Raw genomic sequence first — 16,362 nt, 5'->3', positions numbered from 1 at the left:
ACCTCCTCCCTGGGGGATGGACAACAGAAAAGTGGGCGAAGGGAGACATCGGACAGGGCAAGATATGACAAAATAAAAATTTATAAATTATCAAGGACTAATGAGGAGGGGGAGGGGGAAGAGGGGAAAAAATGAGGACCTGATGCCGGGGGTTTAAGTGAAAAGCAAATGTTTTGAGAATGACGAGAGCAATGAATGTACAAATGTGCTTTACACAATTGATGTATGAATGGATTGTGATAAGAGTTGTATGAACCCCTAAGAAATTTATTTTTTTAAAAAAAACTTTATTTACCAAATCAGTTGTTGAGCCAGATTCGGCCAGTGGGCCACAGTTTGATGACCCCTGCCCTCCGCCCAACATGATATTTCATTCTGTCAGCCACAGGGATACCCATTCTCACATTACAGAAGGGATTATTAACTTGACCACAGGCACACAACTGATAAGCTGTCAAGCCTTGGGTTCTAGCTCAGACCTTCCTCCCCTGTGATCTGTCCTTCCCTTGCCATCAGGGGAGGAGTGCCAGCATCCTACCGTGGCTGGAGGTAAGTTCACCCCCTTACCTTCTTTACCTTCTCTTTACCTTCTTTACCTTCTCTCCAGGTTTGACCTGATCGCCAACGGGGGCGCATCCTTGACCCTGCACTTTGAGCGGGCCCCGTTCATGAGCCAGGAGCGCACCGTGTGGCTGCCGTGGAATAGCTTTTACGCCATGGACACCCTGGTGATGAAGACCGAGGAGAACTCCATTCCCAGCTGCGACCTCAGCGGCTTTGTCCGGCCTGATCCAATCATCATCTCCTCCCCACTGTCCACCTTCTTCAGCGCTGCCCCTGGGCAGAACCCCATCGTGCCTGAGACCCAGGTAGGAACGGCAGGCCCCCAGTGTGACAGGCTGGCTTCCTCCTCCCACATCTCGCTCCCTGAGTGGGCCAGAGACTCAGTTGGAAGCTGGGGGAGCAGCCGTAGGGGATGAGCCCGGTGGGATGGATAGCCCCATACATTCGGAATCTCTCCTGCGCATGCACGATGTTTCCAGAGAGTTGGCCAAGACTTTGGCAGTCATCGGGGCTTTTAATAAAATAAAAACAATTTACATATGTGCAGCACACCTGCAAATTGCTTTTTATTCCTGTTAGTTGCTGAGATACATGATAAGAGGCGCCTTAATGATCTGCATTGGTGCTACAACAGAGGGTATATTACATTACTGCCTCCCTGTTGCTTTATACCAATTGTCAGTGGAAGTTGCAGGTTCACATAATTACAGCCTCTCGTGGCCTCCATGCACACAGCTAGCAATAAAGCCTGCTGTTCTTATTTACATCTTTTGCCAACAGGGTGGTTTTTAAAAAGAAACACAACAGTGACCAAGAATAATTATTAATTCCCCAAATCATAAGCGGAGCCCTTGCTCTGTGGTGGCAGGTGGAGACAGGAGCTGGTGGTAATGACGTTCCCTCAGCTCAGGGAAGCCATGGTGCTGGTGGTCCCAGAGGGGTGATGTGTCAGGGGAGGAGGCAGCAGCAGGCAGACAGCCTCCTTCCGAAGAGAAGCTCGTTTGCCTGGGTGCCTTCGACTCAGCGTGCCTCCCATGTGTCCCCTGCAGGTGCTGCACGAGGAAATTGAGCTCCCGGCTTCCAATGTGAAGCTTCGCTATATGAGTTCCAGAACGGCGGGGTACAAGTCACTGCTGAAGATCACCATGACCCAGTCCACGGTCCCCCTGAACCTCATCAAGGTCCACCTGATGGTCGCCGTGGAGGGCCATCTCTTCCAGAAGTCCTTCCAAGCGTCCCCCAACCTGGCCTACACTTTCATCTGGGACAAGACAGATGCTTACGGCCAAAGGGTGTACGGACTCTCAGATGCTGTTGGTATGTTCTGGGTCTCAGCCATTCGCTGATTCATGGGGCTCATCATGCATTGATTTACCAAATGTGTACAAACTCTTAGTATGTGCCAGATGGGAATGAGTGGTTCATTAGCAGCATTCTTGTCTTCCTTGCGGGAGGCACCCGTTCAGTTCCCAGCCAATGCACCTCACACAGCCACCACCCTCTGTCAGTGGAGTCCTGCTTGTTGCCAGGACGTGCAACAGATATCCGCAGGACTTCAGGGTAGGATGGACTGGGAAGAAGAGGCTCGGTGATGTGTCAAGGCAGTTCAATCGAATGCTCATCATGGGGTGACGCGGGACCAAACATTGCCTCCTGGTGCCCAAGCAGTTGATCTGAGTCACGTGTGGACTCACCAGCAGCCAACAACAATATGTGTCAAGGGCTGTTCTAGGAGAGGTGATGGCGCGGCCAAGGGTTGATCTAGTATAGAGGATATGTGTTCAGGCGGGCGGAGGAGATAACTCCTCTGACAGGCCTGACACTCTCGTAAGGGAAACAGGAAAACATCAAGTGTGATGGAAGAAAGCATGAGTGAGTACACGTATATCACTCATGAGGAGGAGGAGGGACAAGCATGGTGGGCATTCAAGGAAGACTCCTCAGAAGGGTGGCATCTGAACTGAGACTTAAATGACAAGAGGGAGCCCAGTGAAAATTAGGAGGACAGACTTCCAGGCAGAGAAAAGAGGGAGCCGTGTCACCGGGACAGTGGGAAGGCCAGTCTTCTTTAAGAGGGTGGACAAGGAAGATGTAAGCAATCATGCAAATGGCGCCACCAGAATCCCACAGCGGAGCTCGCAGGGGGTTGAAAGCCACCTGCTCGTTTCCACGGCTTTGTCCACTCTGGTCACCATAAGAGAAGGAAGGGTCATTCCAGTATTGGCCTTTGACCACTTGTGAGCTATGAATTAAAATCACCTTACCTGGTTTGGGGTTTTTCCCCACTTATGGCAAACTGCCTGGACATTGCTTCATTAACCAGGATTAATTAACCAGATATATCCCTTAACTATCTTTATTTAATTTAAATCCATTAATTAGAATTCTGTGACTTTCTTCGCCTCCCACCCCACAGCCTCTTCCAACACATAGCAGCGCTCCATGGCTTTCTGAAGCTGTAAACCACTATGCGAGCTGTAACCTCACCTGTCTCTCGGGGGTCAGCTGGTGGGGTGAAGCTTGCAATGACCAGTCCAGCCCTTAGCCAATAGCACCGCCAGGGCTCTTTGTCTTCAAAATGGCTGTGGTTTCCACTGAGAGGGCAGCTACGTTGCCAAAATAAGAAACCACAAACTCAAAAATTGTCGCTGTAGTTGGCAGCCACGTCTCATCCCTCCCTCCCTCACTTTGTGCAGGGCATTGTGCTAAGTCTGTGTCTTGGTAAGCTCGCAAGGACCCGGTCGGGTTTAGTGTTGGTGCCGTGGAGGAAGCTCTGCCGATGCCTAGAGACCTGAAGCACAACAGAACGAGGCGGCCCAGCCCTGTGCCGTCCTCACAACAGCTCCTGGGCTCACGCCCGCGGTTGCAGCCGCTGTGTCCCTCTGTCTGGTCAACGGCCTTCCTCTTCTTCACCGCCCTCCACTTTACCAAGCATGACATCCTTCCCCAGGGGCTGAGCTCTCTTGACATGTCAAAATTAAGTGAGACGAAATCTCACCATCCTTGCCTCTAAAGAGCTTTCTGGCCGTACTTCTTCCAAAAAGAAGTAGGCATTCACTCATAATCCCATTACGCCAATGGGGGAGAGAGGAAATAGATTGCCCAAGGTCATGTAACCAGCGTGTCACAACAGCTCGGCAAGTGGCCTCCAGTTGCCTCTCTCCCCTCCCCACTGCGCAGTTCTGCCTCCTTGTCAGTGGGGTTAATAGCTCGGTGAAAACAGTGACGACGAGCTGACGGCATCATGGTTAAGGGCTCAGCTGCTCCTCAAAAGGTCGTGGTTTGAACCCAGCAGCTGCTCTGTGGGGGAAAGATGTGATGTCTGCTCCCATGAAGATTACCACCTGGGACCCCAGAGGACAGTTCTACTCCGTCCTGCAAGGTCACCAGGAGGGGGGATCCCCTGGATGGCATTGGGTTTTTCTAAAGATAGGAATAAGTTATTGGCATAGCTGGAGCATTGAACATAAAACACTGGTTAATAAAAATATTTGATCTGGCTTTAGCTGATACCAAAATGGCACTATCAAATGGTAGACTGAATATTATAATGTGCCCCAGGCACTCCAGCATCCACGATTAGCAACATCATGGCAAATCTGGGTTGTTGTTGTTTTTTAATACACCCACCTATTTCCATCACCTGTATCTTTCTGAAGCAAGTTTCAGACATCGTTTCACTATATCCACAGTGTTTCACAATGAAATCTATAAAATGAATGAATCTATAAAAGACACTTAAAATATACAACCGTATCCTCACAACTGAAAAAAAACTACAGTAGTTTATTAATATTTTCAAATAGCTCATCCTTGTTCAAGATTTCAATTTTCATGATGGTCTTAAAATATTAATACTGTATTTGTTTCCATCCAGATCCAAGTAAGACTGGCCTCTTAGAATTGATTGGTTTTTTATTCCAGTTTATTTTAATCAATAGGCCCCCATCCCCCCACCAACCAATCAATCAATCAATCTCTATCTCTCTCTTACTTTTTGCTTATAGAATTTCCCATTGTCTGTATTGATTTTGCTTTGTTTTGTGTGTGCATACCTGTGGCCACTTACCTTGTTCCTCTGTCCCCTGTACTTCCTACAAATGGGTAGTTGAACCCAAGGCTTTTTCAGATCCAGATGTGATTTTCCTTTGACACAAGAGACTGTGTTCTTCATAGGGAGGCAAGTAGTGTCAGGCTGGGTGATTTTAATGACCATTGATGCTCATTGGCTAGATCCATTAAGTCTTTATAAAATGGTGTTTTAATTCTGTCCTTTTGTCTGGGTTATCTAATGCTGCTATAACAGAAATACTACAGATGGAGGCTTTAGCAGAAAGAAATTTATTCTTTTATAGTTTGTTGTTGCTGTTGTTGTTGTTATCAGGTAAGAGCTAGTCAATAATGGCTTAAAACAATCCTATATCATAATGAAGAACTATTCAGTCCTTCCCCACCCTCACAATTGTTATGTTTAAGCCCATTGTTGCAGCCACTGTGTCAATATACACTCACAGAGGGTCTGCCTCCTTGTCTACTTCACCAGGCATGATGTCCTTCTCTAGGGACTGGTCTCTCCTGGTAGCATGTCCAAAGTATGTGAGGCGAAGTCTGACCACCCATGCTTGTAAGGAGCATTCTTCCTGTACTTCATACAAAACAGATTTCTCTGTTCTTCTGGCCAAACCTGTTGCCCTCGAGGCAATTCTAACTCATAGCAACCCTATAGGACAGGGTAGAACTGCCCCATCAGGTTTATGTGAGGAGAGTGCCACCATTTCCCCCCATGAAGCAGTTGGTGGGTTTGAACTGCCAATCTTTCAGATAGCAGCTGAGAGTTTATCAAAGGTGCCACCAGAGTTTCTTGTTCAATGGCAGTCTAAGATTCATTTAATATTCTTCACCAAGACCATGATTCAAAGGCATTGCTTCTACATCAGTTTTCCATATTTATGGTCCTTCCTGCACATGCATACGAGTCAGTCCATGAAAAAGACCAGGGATAATCAAGCCTGGTGCCCCTCAGTCCTCCAAGTGACATCTGTGCTCTAGCTCACTTTAAGGAGGTTCCTCATTTTATGTTCGGATGGCTCCTTCCTTCTTAGGACGTTGCTCTTAGAGCCATGTAGAGGGAAATCCTGGACACTTCCGTTCCTTTCTTCATGTATCATGATTTCATTTATTCAGTTGTGAGCATCTTTGTCTTACGTTGAAGTGTAATTCTTACTGTGGCCTGTAGCTTTGATCTTCATCAATACGTGTTCCAAGTCTTCTTCGATTTCAGCAATTAAGGTGGTGTTTCTTTATATAACAAGTAGTTAATGAGTCTTCCTCCGATCCTGATGGTGGGTTCTTCTTCATGTAGTTTGCTTCTCATATTATTTGCTCAACATGCATATTGAACAGGTAGGGTGAAAAGATACAACTATGACACAAACAATTCCCGATTTTAAACCATTCACTAGTTTCCTGTTTCAGTGACTGTGTTTTGATCTATGATCACAGGTTCCATAGGAGCACAATTAAGTGTTTTGAAATTCCTATCCTTTACAATGTTTTCCATAATTTGTTATGATCCACACAGTCAAATGCATAGTCAGTAAAATACAGAAAACCAGATGTCTGGTATCCTCTGCTTTCAGTCAAGATCCATCAGACATCACCAATAATGTTCCTCATTTCATGTCCGTTTCTGAATCCGGCTTGACTTTCTGGAAGTCTCCTGTCAGAGTACTGATACAACAGTCTGTCGGCCTTGTCAGCAGCATTTTATTTCCATGTGCTATTGATGATGCTGTTGTGAGGGGCCATCCAGTCAGTTCTGACACACAGAAACCTGTGCAAAAGAGAAGGAGATACTGCCCAGTCCGGCACCATCCTCACAATTGATCGTATGCTTAAGCCCATTTGTGCAGCCACTGTGTCAATCCATCTCCTTGAGGGCCTTTCTCCTTTTTTTGGCTGTCCCACTACTTTACCAAGCATGATGTCCTTCTCCAGGGAATGGTCTCACCTGACAACGTGTCCAAAGTATGTAAGAGGAAGTCTGGCCATCCTTACCTCTGAAGAGCACTCTGGCCTTATTTCTCCCAATACAGACTCATTTGTCCTTTGGCCAGTTGGTGGTACTTTCAGTAGTCTTCGCCAGCACCACAATTCAAATGCATCAGTTCTTCTCTGGTCTTCCTTATTCAATGTCCAACGTTCATATGAGGCAATTGAAATACCATGGCTTAATTAAAAAAATAAAGAAAATACCATGGCTTGGGTCATGCACACCTTAGTCTTCAAAGTAACATCCTTGCTTTTCAGCATGCGAAAGAGGTCTTATAGCATAGATTCACCCAATGCAAAGCTTCCATCTTTTCTTTATTTATCATGATGTCTGTCGCCTATTGGTCCAGTGGTGAGGATTTCGGTCTTCTTTACATTGAGTTGTAATGAATACTGAAGGCTACAACCCTTGATCTTCATCAGCAAGTGCTGCAAGTCCTCCTCACTATTTTTACATTAATGCTATTACTTCATAATTTCCCCATTTTGTTCTATCATCTTTCTTTGGAATGGGCACAAATAGAGATTTCTCCAAGTCCTTTGGCCAGGTGGCTATCAAATTTCTTGGCCTAGACAGGGGTGTCCTTGCAGTGTTGCATTCATTTGTTGAACCATCTCGATTGATTTTGTCAATTCCTGGAGCGTTGCTTTGCTCCGGTGCCTTCAGTGCAGCTTGGATGTCTGTCTTCATTACCATCGGTCCTTGGTCACATTCTAGATCCTGAAATGATTGAGCACTTACTGTGACCAAATATTGTTTGATACAATGGCTTTTTGTATTTTTCTTTTAGATAGAGATTGTTAAATGTTTTTTTTAATCATTTTATTAGGGGCTCATACAACTCTTATCACAATCCATGCACATATCAATTGTGTAAAGCGCATTTGTACATTCATTGCCCTCATCATTCTCAAAACATTTGCTCTCCACTTAAACCTCCGGCATTAGGTCCTCATTTTTCCCCTCCCTCCCCGCTCCCCCCTCCCTCATGAGCCCTTGATAATTTATAAATTGTTATTTTGTCATATCTTGCCCTGTCCGACGTCTCCCTTCACCCACTTTTCAGTTGTCTGTCCCCCAGGGAGGAGGTCACATATAGTTCCTTACAATCGGTTCCCTCTTTCCTACCGAGTCTCCCTCTACCCTCCCTGTTTCGCCACTCACACCACTGGTCCTGAAGGGGTCATGTGTCCTGGATTCCCTGTATTTCCAGTTCCTATCTGTACCAGTGTACATCCTCTGGTCTAACCAGACTTGCAAGGTAGAATTCGAGTCATGGTAGTGGGAGCAGGGAGGGTATTTTCTCTATATCCTTTGAAGCTTCCTGTATCTTTCAATACTTTGCCCATGGGATCCTTCAATGTTGGCTGCAAGGCTTGAAATTTTTATTCTTTCCACTGAAGAAATGCAAGCTGCATTCTTCTCTTTGAGCTTACTAGCTGTTAGATCTTTGCTAAATTCATTATCAGTTTGATTTGTCTTATTGAGCTGCCTTTTGAAATCTTCTGTTCACATTTTAGGAGAATAGATATTCAAATTCAGGGTGCCAGTTATAAGAGTAGGTTTTTGGTGGTTTTTTCCTTCTTTCTTCTCAGCTCTAGGGACAAGGTCCTTATCTCCTTCAGCATTTGTGCACCGGTATTCCCTGGAGATGTCCCTGTGTCTTGGCCTTCTCCCTGGTTGAGGAGGTTCTCAGAGCAGGGATCTCGGTTCAGAGAACGTGCTCCTTCTGGCTTTTCCTTCTTGGTGGTGGCCAAGTCCTTTCTCTCCCTGCGTGCTTCTTTCTGCGTTTTTCTTGTGTAAGATAAAAGGTTTGACTTAAGCAAGGGTGTGTCCTGAAGAAGGGTAATGACTTGAGTGTGGGTATAACTTGAGTAGTCATGTAATTCGAATCCCATCCTCTTGTAAAAAAGACTGTGACTCAACATACACCTACAGTTGTTATGTCTCATTAACATGTAGAGACTGGATTTATAGCATATTAAATGGAAGCATATTACATAGTATCACAACTTGGAAGATAATTACATCAGATCACAAATCAGAGGACAACCACACAAAGCTAGGAATCATGGCCTAGCCACCTTGATACATATTTGGGGGAAAGACAATTCAACCCAGGAAACACTCCTTATTCACTTATTAGCAGGAAAGCTTTTTTCTTTATTTATATGTGATTATGTTGTTGGTAGAGAATATTTAATAAAATATGATTTGCCAGAAGAAAGAACAAATCTGTCTTGGAAGAAGTACTACAGCATAATGATCCTCAGAAGCAAGGATGGCAAGACTTTGTCTCATGTACTTGGTTTTGTTGTGGTGGTTCTTGTGATTTCTTGTCAACATTTCTTATGGACACAGAATTTACATATCATACAATTGAACAATTCAATCATTCAATCATATCAAGGGGAATTGTACAATCAGCATCACACCTATCTTAGAGCGTCTCCCCCCTCCCCCCTCCACTCCATGGTTAAATCGCCTTTAAAATGAGTTGTGCAATAACACTCAGTTCTAGTATGCCCTCCCCCTCTGGAAAGCTTCTTATATAGAGGCACTTTCTTTTTTTTGTTTGTTTTAATCATTTTATTGGGGGCTCATACAACTCTTATCACAATCCAAACATCCATCCATTGGGTCAAGCACATGTGTATATTTGTTGGAGAGGCACTTTCTCATTAACTATTTGCTTATTGGAGGTACAGTTCAAATAGGAAGCCAGTGATAAATGCTTCATTATTTTCCCTTATTTCCTAGTCTTCAGTATAATCAGTTGTTTTTTTAGCATCCTCTGATGGAGATCAATTAATTGTTTAAAAACATCTTTGTATACTCATAGGTTGAAATAAGACAGATATGCTTCAATCCATTGATGTTAAGATTCTTATTGACGGCCATATTGTCACATCTATGGTCAGTGGGAGCCTCTTCAAGTTGGTTCCCAAATTTTATATATGACCCTAGTTGATTTTGTTGGTTTCCATATGAGCTGGTGTGATAACATGGCCTGAGTTTGCTCTAGCCGTTTCTACAAGAGTCCTGATTTTATTTTTATTGAGAAATAATAACTCAAAGCCACCAGTGAGGCACAAGCACTTCTCTTTGCTCCTGGGTGAGTCATTGTTTATTGGCATTTTCAGAGGCCAAGCTAGAAACTATATTTTGTTTTTTTAAATAAAATGCATCTCACATTGATATCGACACTTCCATAGCTCAGGATTTAAAAGAAGCTGCAGAGAAGCCCCACAGATATTCTTAACACGTACTTTAGAGTTTAGTGTAGTAGGAAAAGCAATAAGAGCTGTGCCTCATATTTCTGGAGCTCTATTCCAATTAAAAATGCATGGCATCTCAGCATCTGAGCTCATCTACCCATACAACAGGTCCCTAGGGAGCACAAAATATTTGAACTTGACCACTAACTGAAAGGTTTGTGGTTCAAACCTACCCAGAAGCAGAGTATAAGAAGGGCCTGGCAATCTACTTCTGTAAAGAGAACAACCAGGAAAATGATGGGGCTCAGTCCTGCTGCAAGGAGTCTGCTGAAGGTTCATGGAAAATTGTATTAAGAGATAATGGCCTTTCTCCCTTGAATTTTTTGAAGCCCCCTCATATATAATACAGGGGCTGAGTCCAAATTGGCTCAATGGCAGCAAATTTGATTTTAGTTTATTCTTACTACATTTCCTTGAAAACAACGACTTCAGTCATGTGGGAAATGGAGCACAGGTTATTTCAAGCAGCAGCAAACCTGGAGCTGGTGACTGTCGTGCCCTCCTCTGTCCCGCACGCTTTTCCACGTGGCACGATGCACGCATTGTACAAATAGCTCTTACCTTCTGAGTCTCCCCGTAACTAGGGGCTGCACGCCCCACGTCATCCTCCAAAGCCCTCAGGGATCTGCAGTGCGGATCCCTTCACTTAGTTGAAGGACCCACTCCCTGGGACTAGAAGCCACTGTCTCCTGGCAAGTGAAGAGATAATAACACCACAAACAGCAGGCTGGGCGGCCCAGGCCCCTGTCCCACCCGAGAGAAGGATTTTATTAAGGTTTTTCATTGATTCCTCTCTACCCTCCATGTCACTGGGGTCGTTTTTGAAAGCCAGCGGCTCATTTGAGCGGTTGCTTCGTTCCCACGGAGTATGACTATGGAAACCTTCAAGGTGGAGTTCTACTTGGACTCTGAATGTAATATTGGGAAATCACATGAGACCGCCTCCTTGAACAAGTTCCTGGAGCAGACTCGTGATGCCCTGAGTGCGTTGTGTTGTCTCTCTTGCTTTGTGACCCCTCCTCTCGCCCCAGCTCACTGCTTTCCGTCTTGCAGTGTCTGTCGGCTTCGAGTACGAGACGTGCCCCAGTCTGATCCTCTGGGAGAAAAGAACGGCCCTTCTTCAGGGCTTCGAGCTGGACCCGTCCAATCTCGGGGGCTGGTCCCTGGACAAGCACCACATCCTCAATGTGAAAAGTGGTAAGTGACAGGTCTCCTTTCCCAAACACACCCTCCTCTGTTCTGGAATCTTCTTTCCAGTCTTGACATTCCCACGGAAGGCCCTCTCCTTCCCTCAGCCATTTTTTTAACCAAGTTCCCCAAACAGTCACAGGTTTTCCCACCTTCTTGTTTCCAATGTCAGAAAATAAAAACTGAAAACATTGAGCTGGTCTCTACAGAGCACCAGCCTGCCTGTACCTCCCAATTCTTCTTCACGTCACCCTACAAACGTGACCTTACCTGATTCCGCTGCATTTGGGGTTGGCCTCCACCATCCCCCGTGACTGCCCTGGGCAGCCTTGTAAAGAAATTGGAGAGCACCCCCCACCCCCGTTCACCTTTCCTCATGGCTCTTTCCACTTCCATGTATCCTAGGAATCCTGCACAAGGGCACAGGGGAGAACCAGTTCCTGACACAGCAGCCTGCCATCATCACCAGCATCATGGGTAATGGCCGCCGGAGGAGCATTTCCTGTCCCAGCTGCAATGGCCTTGCTGAAGGCAACAAGCTGCTGGCCCCAGTAGCTCTGGCTGTTGGGATTGATGGGAGCCTGTTTGTGGGTGACTTCAACTACATCCGACGCATCTTCCCCTCTCGAAATGTGACCAGCATCCTGGAGTTAAGGTAAACGGATGGCCACCTAGGCAACGAGGCTTTACTCTGTTGCCCCTGCTAAGCCTCAGGAAGGCCCAGTCCAGAGGGGCCCTGCCTGCCCTGGGTACCAGGGAAGGACTCAGTGAGTTAAGACTGGAGAAAGAGTTTCCTGTTAGCTTACGCTGGGGGGGGGGAACCTGCGTTGGTTGGTTCTGGTGAATACATGGTCCATAGGATGAGCAGAAGATTAAACCCAAGGCCCGGAATCAAATAAGGGTTTGGGGAAGTGCTTTGTGTGCCTATAAAGCACTATTCACCTATTTGATGCTATGGTGCCCAAAAGCTGCCTTACGAAGAGCTGAGGGCTTTCAGCCATGGGGCTCAGGGAGACCTGAGTGCAGAAAGTTCTAGAACACCAAGCAATAAGAGAACTACTATCAGCAGTTGGCCCAGATCAGTGGCTTTTAAAGGGACACCTGCTTAAGATACCAATTCCGGGGATTCTGATTCAATACATCTGGGAGAAGGTCAAGTCTCTTTGTCCACTCCCCCCTTACCAGCTCTATAGAAGATTCAGATGTTTGGGAATCACTAATGTGATTCATTTCCTAATTCCAACATATGTGGTGAGCTCTTCTGTGTCTAAGTACCTATGCAGGGGCTTCAAAATGCTCAGGGGAAAATTCCATCCTCTTTTAATTCCGTGTTTCCATAAACATGTTGAGGTCCCCTCATAAACTGCCTAGATTCCCTGGCTCTTAGCACATGTCCGAGGCTATGGCTTACCGTAACTGCAGAGCTTTGCTGGGTCATGTGTGTCCTCTCTGGTAGGGTCCTCCTGGCCATTGCTTGTTGAAGTCTGAACTCTGACCCCTCGGTGCTGAAGAAATATTGGTCCCCAAACACCTTGAAAGCACACCCTTCCCAGGAAAGTTGACTGCAGGCTGTCAACCCCCATCCCCAACCCACCCGTTCACTGCCATCAAGTCAGTGTCAGCATAGTGACCCCAGCAGATGAGGCAGAACTGCCCCTGTGGGTTTCCAAGACTGTGACTCTTATTTGGAGTAGAAAGTCTCATTTTTCTCCTGCAGAGCCATTGGCAGTTTAGAACTCTTAACCTTGTGATTAGCAGCCCAATGTTTAATCCGCTACACCACCAGGGCTCTGTTAATCCACTGGGTCCACGCATACAGGGTGAGTGAGGGGCAGAGATTTATTCAACAAATATTTGCTAGATGGAAACTCTGTGGCCTAAGCTGGGGAAAAAAGGGCGATGAAGCAAAGTTCCAACTGCTGGAATGTTTGTAGTTGGATGGAGAGCTTCAGACCAAATCATGAGAGCAAATGAGAGCACCTTTCAAATAGCATTAAGCCCTTTAAGGAACAGTTGATGGGGTACAAAATAAGGACTATTTGGTGGGTGAACGATACTTGGGTTAGCACAGAGAGACCTTTCTGACTGGTAGCATGTGAACTAGGACCCAGAAAGATGTTATGCAAAAGTCCTGATACCTGGGAATGAGCTGGCTTATTTGAGGAACTGAGAGAAGCACAATGTGGCTGGAGAACAGAGAGCTCTGGGAAAGGCTTTGGGAGGAAGTCAGAGAAGGATGAATGCATTGAGGTCTTACTGGTCCTGGTGAGAAGTATATGTCGCAGGGTGAAGCAGGCTGATTTGCATCTTTAAAGATGAGTCTGGCTGTCATGTGGAGAATAAACTGTAGGGACAAGAGTGATTTAGGAAAACCCACGGGGAGACTAAGTCAGTGGTCCAGGATTCCGGTGACAGCAGCTTGCTCTAGAATGGCTGAGGGGAAATGATGAAATCTTCCAACTGGAATATATGTTTCGAGGTAGGTATAATGGGACTTGCCAATTGATGGGACTTTTTTTTTTGAGGGGTGGACTCAGGATGATGGCCAGTATCATGGCCTAAGCCTCTGAGTGGACAGGGATGTCTTCTGGGCCTGCCTCAGCTACCCGGGAAATGACTTAGAAGCAACACCAGGTTGCACATGCATTTTAGGTGTCCTTGAAGCCCCTCTGGGGAGAGGTGCCAATAATCTGACGATCAGCAACTATGCCCGGTATTGTGGGGGTCTGAAATGGGGCTAGGTGTTTGAAAACGAGCTGCCCTCCAGCCAACTTCGAGTCACGGAAACACCGTGTGTGTCAGAGAAGAACTCTGCTGCATAGCGTTTTCGGTGGCTGATTTGTCTAGAGTAGATTGCCAGGCCTTTCTTCCGAGACGCCACCCATTGCCTCAAAGGCTGCCTTTTGGTTAGCAGCCAAGTATGTCTACCACGTGGCCCCAAGACTTCACGATGGATAATACTGTTTGCTGCTGTCAGTGAGTCTGTTCCCCTCAGAGAGACGCTGTGTCCAACTGAGGAGCACACCGCCCGTCCCATCCTCGCAATGCTGACCCGGGAGCTCCCTGTTGCAGCCACGGTGTCAACCTGGCTCGATTTCTGACAGTGCCACGACATCTCGTACTCGGGGCCAAACAGGCGCGTGTATGAGGCTCCTCTGAACATTTGCCTGTGCCACGCTTTCTGCTTCCTTGGCCTTCCCAACCTAATCTAGCTCATGGCGGCCCTCCTGGGGGTGCCATGCGAAGCCCCCTGCTTCAAGAAAGCTAAAATCCTCCTTACCCTCTTCCATGCTTCTTAACTCTCTGATTTGCTCTTAGAACTGACAGCATTGACTCTCTTGCTTTTGAGTTATTTCTGTATTCGCTTCCAGGGCTCTAATGTGGGAACCTCTCTAGGACAGACACCTGTGTTGTCTGCAGTGCCAGCACACATGCTTAAGTGAAAGGAGACACAGCCTCCTGTCTCTCCGAATCTTCCCAGTCCTTGCATGGGAACTGGTCCTTGAGTCCAGTCACTCACGCTGCAGTGGCCCAGCATCAATAAAGGAGCTCCTAACTCACTCTCACAGTGAGCCACACTACACCCCATAAGGACAGACAGCGGCCTGAGGGAGCCTAACTCTCCGTTCCCCTTTGCAGCCCGGTGACTCCCCACCTCCTTCTTATACCGCCATCCAACGTGTTCTAGCTTTCATCACCCGGGTCCCCAAAGCCGATGAGATTTAAGCTTGTACAAGAACACTGGTTTGATTCTCCTTTGTCTTCCCACTACATCCTGAAAACAAAGGGCTGTCAATCCCCTCTCTTCAAAACAGCAAGCAGCAAGGGAGGAAGGAGGGAGGAAGAGGCCTGTCTTGCTTATGTCTGTCTCCATTGTGAGTTGGCAGCTGAATTATTCAGTTCCCGGAGCCAGTGCCCACCCTTATCTGCCTCACCCACTTCAGAGCTGAACTTCCGCGTCTGCATCCTCGGCCCTGGTCCCTGGGCTTCCTTCCACATCCTTCTCCCGTCCTGCTTCCTTGGCCTGTCCAAAAGCTCGTAGGGACAGACTTCTCCCTTCATGAATAACTAGAAAGAGCCTTTCTCGTAGGTAAGATGGTTATAACCTGTGAAGTGCAAGGCCACCAGCATTCAGAACATTGTCAACACTCATATCTGAAAAGTACTCAATGCCCATCTTTAGGAGCTAAGCTCCCTCCTTTAACTATCACTTTCTCTCCTGGCCCTTGGAAAGTTCAAGTCCTCTAGTGCAGGGCTTGGGGTTTTTTCAGTCACTAGCATCTTAGGGTGAATTATGCCACAGAAAATCCCTTCCTCTCTCCCCAGTTGGGGGCCTCTGAATAAGGTGTTGCTGCTGGATCAGCACTGGCTTGATCATCACGTGGTCTGCGACTCAAACCCCTGAGTATTCCACAGAGGAAAGATGCTGCTGTCTGCTCCTGTTAGGATGCACAGCCTTGGAAACCCTGTGCAGTCACTCTGCGGCCGCACCGACCCAAGGGCAGTGCGGATAAGGCAATGAATGATGGCATTCAGGATGGTGTCTCTCTCTACCTTTACTTGACTCACCTCCTTTTGATTGACTTGGGATCTCACACCTTCCTTAACATCCTAAATTCTCATTTACTTTCATGCTCACATTATGCTTTCTTCCAACTGCACTGAATCCACCCCCACGCTGAGATTCTGGTGGTGCTTTGGGGATGAATCAAGAGTCTCATTGCATCTGGGAAGGAATGGTCCAGCCTAAAATGGGAGGAATGGGGAGGGAGGGAGGCCACACGGCCAAGGGAAGAAGCCACGGAAGGAGGGCAAAGGTAGCAGAAATTGGAAGTAAGCATGACCAAAGGCAAACTTTGTTTATTGAGAATTTCAACCAGGAAAGACCTTGTTTGATGCCAACGTAGAATGTGCAGGAGGAAATATGGCTCTAGCAACCGTGTCCAGGTCCAGAAATCAAAGGCTCCTGGTGGTGCTCAGGTGAAGCACTCAATGGCTAACCTAAAGGCCCGTGGTTTGAACTCCCCCAATGACTCTGTAAGAGGAACACCGGTAACCCTGTAAAGACTATGGCCTAGAAAATCCACACTCTCCTCGGGTCACTATGAGACTCAAACACCTCTAGATGGCACTCACAACCTAACAACAGCAGAATATGCCTGCCCTGTGCAGGGAGGGTATGAGGACAATAGGCAGCAAAAGAAAGACAACCAAAGAGCCAATCCAGGATAAAAAGGCAGCGATACCCCCACCACATTCTACACAGAGCTTGGCATGCCG

General features: G+C 46.8%; 1 protein-coding gene across 1 annotated transcript in view; it reads left to right on the top strand.

The window, feature by feature from the left end:
- TENM2 (teneurin transmembrane protein 2) overlaps nt 1–16,362 on the top strand; it is a 1,165,990-nt gene that overhangs the window by 1,078,814 nt on the left and 70,814 nt on the right. Inside the window, exons 15-18 of the mRNA XM_045284698.1 lie at nt 608–869; nt 1,614–1,881; nt 10,948–11,091; nt 11,488–11,737. Coding sequence (XP_045140633.1) covers nt 608–869; nt 1,614–1,881; nt 10,948–11,091; nt 11,488–11,737 — 924 coding nt within the window. The remainder of the gene's footprint in view (nt 1–607; nt 870–1,613; nt 1,882–10,947; nt 11,092–11,487; nt 11,738–16,362) is intronic.

Source organism: Echinops telfairi, unplaced genomic scaffold, assembly GCF_000313985.2.
Source record: "Echinops telfairi isolate 266 unplaced genomic scaffold, ASM31398v2 ScPeMD7_7469;HRSCAF=8507_0, whole genome shotgun sequence".
Classification (NCBI taxonomy): Eukaryota; Metazoa; Chordata; class Mammalia; order Afrosoricida; family Tenrecidae; genus Echinops; species Echinops telfairi.
The sequence above is the reverse complement of the archived record's forward strand: the minus strand, read 5'-3'. Positions and strand labels throughout refer to the sequence as shown.